This window comes from Terrapene carolina, unplaced genomic scaffold, assembly GCF_002925995.2.
Source record: "Terrapene carolina triunguis isolate 2854851 unplaced genomic scaffold, T_m_triunguis-2.0 Scaffold612, whole genome shotgun sequence".
Lineage (NCBI taxonomy): Eukaryota > Metazoa > Chordata > Testudines > Emydidae > Terrapene > Terrapene triunguis.
The window spans coordinates 206,668-214,999 of record NW_020664963.1 but is presented as its reverse complement, the minus strand read 5'-3'; the positions used below and the strand labels follow the sequence as shown (position 1 = coordinate 214,999).

The window sequence follows — 8,332 nt, the reverse complement described above, 5'->3', positions numbered from 1 at the left end:
CACACACACACACACACACACACACACACACACACACACACACACACTTCAAGATTTTGGGTAACCCTTGGACCCCATTCTGGGAGGAAGAAATGTGGATGAAATCAAATATGTTCACAAGTGATGCAAGTGGAAAACTTGCAATTGAACATTTTATTTTATTCTACTTCATTTTATTTTATTGCACACCCCTGGGTCCCCACCAAAGAAAGGACGAGCTTCCCAAAATTTAGACTGTAAAATACTTATGAAAATATCGGGTGAAAGAACAGTGCATCAGGCAAAATCTTGAGCCACAGTTCTGCGGCACCAAGAATATGTATCTCCTTTCCGCATCCCCATTAACAAAGTTCCACTACAGCAGGCCAGCAAGCAACCTCTGATTGGGCCAGGGCCCAACGTTTGCACAGGGGTGTTTCACTGAGTCAATCATTGTCCTCTGCCCAGGACACAAGAGACAAAAAGGAAGAGTAGCTCACCATGGGAACAATTTTCCAAGGGGTGTGGTGGATTTTCCATCAGTTGGAGTCTTTAAGTCCAGACTGGATGTTTCTTCCTAGAAGATACAACTAGAAGTGATACGCTTAATGCAGGAATCATGGGGTGAGAATCTCTGTCCTGTGTTGTGCACAGGTTTGGCAGAACTCATTTCTCTTAATAATTCTGATGGATGATATCAATGCTTTTTAAATCATTTTTTTAGATTTTTATTGATTTAAATTTTCACAGTTGTGTGAAATTGGGGGCGGGGGAGGAGAGTATTTAGTGACAGTAGACATTGAGGTTCAAAAAGCTAAAGCTTTATTAACCATTAAAACACAATTTGTCAACATCCCATATCAAAATGTACAATAAATATCCTTCAATCAACAAATCATACCTGTTTTTACTATTATTTTGCTTGTAACAAGCCTAATTCAAAAGTCTTAATCATTGGATTTTGACACTAATAATTTTAAGCACCATTTTTTCCTTTGCATATCCATAAATTTCAGTTATTATTGATGAAAATATTTTTCTAAGTTTATATATGTGCAGTGAAATTGATGTTTACAGTTCTGTCTTCTGAATATAGCACTGGATGGTGCATCACCATTAGACCTGGTTGAAATGTCCAGCTTTCCATTTAAAAACACTGATTCAATGCAACTGATGTGTTTTGTGGGGATCTATTGATTTTAGTTGAATTTTTTGATGGGGAATTATTGAAATGTTTTGTTTTGGCTTTATTATAATATAATATAATATAATATAATATAATATAATGATAGTCAAAACGAGACTTGAGTTCTCAATGACACTATTCCTAGGCCAGAACAAAAGGGATTCTGCCATTATGGAGACAGCTTATGACAGAGTCAAACATCTTGCTCTGCACAGACAGCAGTGGGGGGGAAGGACTGCCTCCTGGATTATGCCTTATGTCCCTTACAGGTCATGTTTCAGGATTTCAGCTGGCTGCCTGCAGGGGTTAGGAAGGGATTTTTTTCTACCCTATTTTTTTTTTAATCTCCTTCCCCTGAAGCATCAGGGATGGCCAGGGCTGGAGATGGGACATTGGTGGAGAGGCTTGGGGCTCTGAGGTGGCACCGAGCGTTTTCTCTCTCTCTCAGGTGCTGGCCTGGATGATTCTTGCTCACGTGACCAGAGTCTAACTGATCGGATGTGTGGGGTCAGGGAGCATTTCCCCCCTGCTCAGACTGGCAGTGACCTTGGTGTGTGTGGGGGTCACTTTCCTCTGCAGCGTGTGTGTGCGGGTCACTTGCCAGGATTATCTGGGTGTCTCTCACTTAACCATTTCCCTGCCATTGCGGGGGCCTCAGGCACCAGAACACCTTGGTCCCTCCTGCTCACTGCCTGTGGCACATCACAGCCCTGTCTCCTGAGGGCTGTGATACTTTGGTCTCCTTTGGGTTGTGGGGTTCGGTGTCAAGGTGCTGGTGGGGGGGGGGAGGGGAAGGCGGTGGCCTGTGCTGTACAGGGAGTTGGACGAGACGATCTGGCAATCCCTTCTGGCCTGACACTCTATTGGTTCATCTGCACGGCAGTAGAAATCCCATGGTGCCAAGTCTCAGCGCCTGGGTCAATTGACTGGGGGTGGCAGGGCTCAGGCTGAGGGGCTCAACATAGCTGTGTAGATGTCTGGGCTTGGGCTGCAGCATGGGCTGAGACCCACCTCCACTGCAGGGTTTCAGAGCCTGGGCTCCAGCCCAAACATCTACACTGCCGTTTTCAGCCCTGTGGCCCAAATCCCCACAAGCCCAGGTCAGCTGACCTGGGCCATCCCCAGCCTTGCTGTGGGTCTTTTATTTCAATGTAGACGTGCCCCCTGAATCCCAATGTCTGGGTGTGGGTTTCGCTGGCTGGCACAGCACTAGAAGTGAGGCGTTGCAATTCCTAGGTCCCTTTGGAGATCCAGCCCCGAGTCACTATTTTACATGCTGACTTTGTTTCAGTCTATGGAATTCACCAAAATCTTATTAACCACCAACCTTCAACAAGGAAAATACAGCTCAATTTTATTCTGAACACAGAGATCCTGGTTCTGATGGAACTTACAGTTTCAAATCTTTGCACATTCTCAAATGTTATGAGCTCACAATACCAAAGACCTAGCATGAAATAAGGGGCTACACAACATCTGAGCATTACCCTGTAAATCAGCTGCACTCACCATTAATTTGTCTTTCAAAAAATACCTTGTCCTTTCTGAATTCTTGTCAAGTCTACACATTTACTGACATTTTTTTTTCAGAGCCTCTTTCACCTCTTTATTTCTCAGGCTGTATATAAAGGGATTGGCCATAGGAGTCAGAATTGTGTAGAAGAGGGAGAACACTTTGCTGAGGTCTCTGAGTGTCTTGGTTTTTGGTAGCAGATACACAATGCTCAGGGTCCCATAGAAAATCGTCACTACAATGAGGTGAGAGGAGCAGGTGGAAAAGGCCTTTTGCCTCCCGGTGGTGGAAGGTATTCGCAGGACGGTGCAGATGATACAAATATAGGATGTCACAGTCAAAGCAAATGGCGGCAGTGTCAATAAAGCAGCCACAATGGTAATTAAAAACTCCACCTGGTAGATGTCATTGTGGTAGAGATTTATTATTTGTTTAAATTCACAGAAGAAATGGTCAATTTCATTGGGGCCGCAGAAAGTTAATTGTAACACCATACCCGCTACTATGGAACTAGCCAGTAACCCACTCACCCAAGACCCAGCTGCTAGCTGGAGGCAGAACCTGCCATTCATAAGGGTTGTATAATGCAGTGGTTTGCATATCGCTAGATACCTATCATAAGACATCGCTGCTAGGAGATAACACCCAGTAGCTGCAAGGAAACCAACAAAGTAACATTGTGTGATACAGCCACCAACAGAAATGGTTCTGTCCCCAGTCAGGAGACTGGCCAGCATGCTGGGCAGGACGGTGGAGGTGTAGCAGGTCTCCAAGCAGGACAAGTTCCCCAGGAAGAAGTACATGGGGGTGTGAAGGTGCTGGTCAGCCACAACTACTGCCATGATGAGGATGTTCCCAGCCATGGTCACAATGTAGATCACTAGAAACAGCAGTAAGAGAAGGATCTGCAGTTTGGGGCTAGCCCCAAATCCCAGGAGGATGAACTCTGTGAGGAAGGTTTGATTTCCAAGTTCCTTGTCTGCCATGGGGGAAATGAACCAAACCCTGCAATAGAACGAGAACAGCATTTACTAAACATCAATATCACATTATCAATTTAAATGCTTTAATGTTGGAAGGCTCCCTCTCCTTCAGGCCACCAGCCCAAATACTGGGCTGAACACACAGGCTGATGGGCGAGAGTCATACAATGAGGGCTGACGACATTGGAGTGTGAGTGAGAAAGACAGACACAGAAACCCACTGCTAAGGCAAGCTCAGATTTGTACAAAGAACCTAATTTATCTGACTAACAACAGACTAAGCCTTGCTTCCTTGATTCCACTCCACAGAGCTTGCACTAGTGGTTTGCAGTGAGTAAACCAGTTCACCACGAGGCATCTGTCAATTGAAGTGTAGGCACTGGATTCCCTGAATTCAGCAAGACTCGTTTGGGCTGGTAAAACACCCCACAATTTTGCTGGCTGAGAATTGGCTTGGTTTGGAATTCAGAAGGTTCCCTTGTCCTCAACAGAAACCAACGCTCAATGAATGTGGTTGTGCCAGTGTAAACCGTCACCTCCTAAGTCTTTTTAGGTAGTCATTGTTTGATATCATTTGTGCTGTACCATGTAGATCAGTTTTTTATGCTGCTTTGTGATCTTCACATACTAACTTTTGGATTTCTCTGACAAAGGGCTTCTAACAATGACTAATGAGCACCCTGCTTTGCTTGCTCAGGTCTCATTCGGCAGAGTTGGGGAAAGTGAACAGGCTTAGCTAAGCCGACATAAACTCAGCCCTGTTCCTAGTCACGGGGATGCTCTAGGGTTTGTATACAGGGAGATTTACACAGTATAATAATACCAGTGCAACTCCTCATCAGAACCCCTTTATCCCAACTAAGATTGCCTTTTTCCAATGTAGACTATGTCACTTTCAAAGCAATGTAAATGGAGCCATAAAATAGCACTCCATCCAGAATGAGTGCGTCCATGCAGAGTTTTATCAGTATAATTATTATGGTATATTTACATTGGCATATTTTCCTATATAGCATCCCAAGCTGAAACTAGTTTGTGGTGAAAGATCCTTACTCCTTGCGTTTGGTTTTGTCCTCAGTAGGAGGCCAGTACCAGGCCTGGATCACTGGACTGTACTGGGAGGGAAGACACTTGCCCTAGCCACACTGTGGTTATTGTTTGGACTGGCAGATTGTGATCAGTGACTCTTCACCTGCACTCATTTTATCTCTTCTGCTGAGGTGATGCATTCTCTATTTGTGCCTCTTGTTATGTTCACGGCAGATACAGAAAGGTGTTAGATTAAAACAAAGAATATTGTTCTTGAAAGTTTGAAGTGTACTTAATTTTTATTTTTTAGAATTCAGAATAACACACAAGAACCACAAAACACAGAGAGAGAGACAAAGCAGACTGATTCCTAATACAGAGAGAGGCACAATGGACCACCTTTCCTGCAAGATGGCCCTTTTCAGACTGACTCTGATGATTGCATGCTTTACTACAGAGCCCTCTAGCCTGCAAGCAGGACCAGGAAACCACCTCCCACTGTTAAAGAGATAGCATTAGCTTGCAATTCCAATACAGTCCTCAATACACCACACCTGCCCCTCCTTGCTGTGTAGTGAATGAGACTGTTGTTTGTAGGACCCTTCCATCCTTCAGTCTAGAAGTTGGAAATTCCAGGAAGAATGAGGTAGAGGACTGCAGGGAGAGAAATTATGATCTTGTAGTTAAGGCAAGTGAACATCATCCAGAAGAAATAGGTTCTATCCCTGCCTATGAGATGCTAGACTTTGGGAAGTAGTCACTACCTGTGTGATCCTTTTTCTCTGGGTGCCCAACTTGAGACACCGGGAGCTGATTACAGAGTGTTGAGCCTAACAACAGCAGCTGAAGTCAGTGGGAGCTGGGGCAGTTCAAAAACTCTGACAAGAAGGCAAGGAGGCAGGCCAATCTAATTTCCTTCTTTAATAAAATTAGCAGCATAGTGGCTAGAGGAAAAGCAGTAGACAGGATATAGCCCATAAGCAAATTAGGGAAATGTGGTCAAGACAAAATTACTTTATGGTGAGTGCACAATTGGTTGAAAGAGCATATTTTAAAAGTAGTTATTGATAGTTCGCTGTCAAATTGGGAGGGTGAATCTAGTGGGTCCTGCAGGATTCTGTCGTGTGTCTGATACTATTAAATATTTTCATTAATGACTTGGATAATGGAGTGGAGAATATGTATAAAATTTGCAGATGACACCATGCTGGGAGGGATTGTCAGAGGACAGGATAAGAATTCAAAACAATCTTGACAAATAAGAGAACTGGTCTGAAATCAACAAGATGCAATTCTATGAAGACAATTGCAAAGTACTACACTTAGGAAGGAAAAATCAAATGTACAACTAATAAATGGGAAGAAATGGCTAGGTGGTAACACTGCTGTAAAGGATCGGGGGTTAGAGTGCATCAGCAATTGAATATACAATGTGATTCCATTGCAAAAAGGTTAATACCATTCTGGGTATTAACAGGAGTGTCATATGTAAGACACGGGAGGTAACTGACTTGCTATATTCAGCACTGGTGACGCCTCATATGGAGTATGGTGTCCAGTTCTGGGCACCACATATTAGGAAAGATGGGGATAAATAGGAGAGAGTCCAGAGGATAGCAACAAAAATGATAAAGGGTTTAGGAAACCTGACCTGTGAAGAAAGATGAAAAAAATAGGGAATGTATAATCTTGAGAAAAGAAGACTGAGATAGGATGTGATAACAGTTTTCACATATTTTAAGGGATGTTCAAAAAAGGATGGGGATAAACTGTTCTCCATGTCCACTTAAGGTATAACAAGAGGTTATGGGCTTAGTTTGCAGCAAGAGAGATTTAGGTTAGTTATTAGGAAAATCTTTTTAACTACAAGGGGAGTTAAACTCTGGAATAGGCTTCCGAGGGAATCCCTGTCACTGGAGGTTTTTAAGAACAGGTTGGACAAACCCCTGTCAGGGATGGGCTAGATTTCTTTGGTCCTGACTCAGCACAGGGGGCTGGATTTGATGACTTCCAACCCTACATTTCTATGATTCTATTTAAAATTTTCCTTCCAAATCAACATTTTCTGAAGAAAGTGAGTTTCGGAAAATTTCTGACCAATTCTAGTCCTTATCTTTATTCCCCGAGAGTTCAGTGGATCAACAGAGTCTTGCAGTTCCCCGACTCAGATAAACTGAAAGAGTTTGCTGCTTGCTTTTAACTCAGAGCACATGTACTTCAAATTCCCTCTGGCAGTCGAACCTCTTCACATATCAGACACTGCCACTGCCTCCATTTTCCCCCAGGCCTCCGTCAAACCAACTTGCACTGTTGGTGCCTTTGAATTATCCCCCCCTCCCCACCTCCCCCGTTACGAGGTCTTCTCTATTAACCTGAAATGAGGGTTTCACTCAGAGCGAGAATCTCCCAGTAAACCCCTCCTGGTCCTCTCATTACCTCTCGAGAGTTTGCTCCTACCCCTCACTGCTGCTAGGGAGAGTTCCTGTCCCACTCCTCTCTGACTCTGGGTCCCCCTACAGCCCTGTCCTCTTTCCCTGGGTGTCAGGCCCAGCTCTCTGACAGCTCCCCACATCTCTCTGAGCAGGGGAGCTCACCTGGCTCCCTCTTTTAGGAAGTCCCATCCCTGAGCTACAATCTTGTCACCCAAACCTAAACTCATCGGCTGGGTTCAGAGGACAAGACAGAGGTGGGGGCAGAGCCCATCTCCCTCCAAAGACCAGCCCACCCTGTGCCATCCTGCTAATTTTCTCCTTACATTTTCCATATCCTTATTATGCTCCTTTCTATCTGCTTCACTTTGTTTGGATTCTAGCTGGTGTGAACCGTCCGTAGCTCCACTGGGGTGAATGAGCCAGCCCCCAGCTGGTGTGAATTGGCCATAGCTCCATAGGGAGTGAATGAACCAGATTCCCAGATACAATTAATGGCCCATAGCTCTGCTGGCCTCAGTGGGCCAGACCCCAGCTGGTGTGAATCAGCCATAGCTCTACTGGAAGCAGTGGTCCAGATCCCTGGCTGAGGACCGTTCACAAGATGTATCTCAATTTCCCTGTTCTGAAATGGTGCTATTAAAACCATCACTGCTGTGGGCAGAGGAGGTTAAAACTGCTAATATTCACAGAGCACATTCATGCCCCTGTCTGGAAGGGGGGATAGAAACACAGTCAAGAAGATGGTGCTCACCTGTGACCATACAACAGCTGAAGCTTGAAGTGATGAGCTCTTGTTTCTTAGGGTTTGGCTGCCAGGATTCAGGATCCTCAGCTGAAGTTCTTGTCTCTTCTCACTCTGCAAAATCTGGATTTTTTCAGCAAAGAGACCTGCATCTACCTGAAAGGACAAGCAACTGCCGTGATCTGGGTTAGAACATGTTCTTCCCCCTCTATTTACACAGTCTAGAGTTCACCTCATACTTGTATCCTTCTCCGTGGCAGCCTGTGTCTCTCTTGATTCCACCTCCGAAGGGGCTGAGCCTGGGGAGTTAGTGCTGTGTTTTCTGTGCAGATGGTACAAACAAATATCCTGATGCAACCAACCTCCCACGCCCAGATGAATTGCCTTTCTGCTCCCAGCCATAGGTGGTCATTGCTCTGCAGGGCTGAACTGTAATGCAGCGCCCAGGGAGTGCATGGCCCTGCAGAC

At 44.8% G+C, this 8,332-nt stretch overlaps 1 protein-coding gene across 1 annotated transcript; it reads right to left on the bottom strand.

Moving 5' to 3' along the window:
- Positions 1–2,734: 2,734 nt before the first annotated feature.
- On the bottom strand, positions 2,735–7,985 carry LOC112107209 (olfactory receptor 10A7-like). The gene is made up of 2 exons (XM_026659221.1): positions 7,874–7,985; positions 2,735–3,683 (listed from the first exon to the last, which is right to left on the bottom strand). Exon 2 carries the CDS (start codon positions 3,662–3,664, stop codon positions 2,735–2,737), a length of 930 nt encoding a protein of 309 aa, XP_026515006.1. The 5' UTR covers positions 3,665–3,683; positions 7,874–7,985.
- Positions 7,986–8,332: the final 347 nt, after the last annotated feature.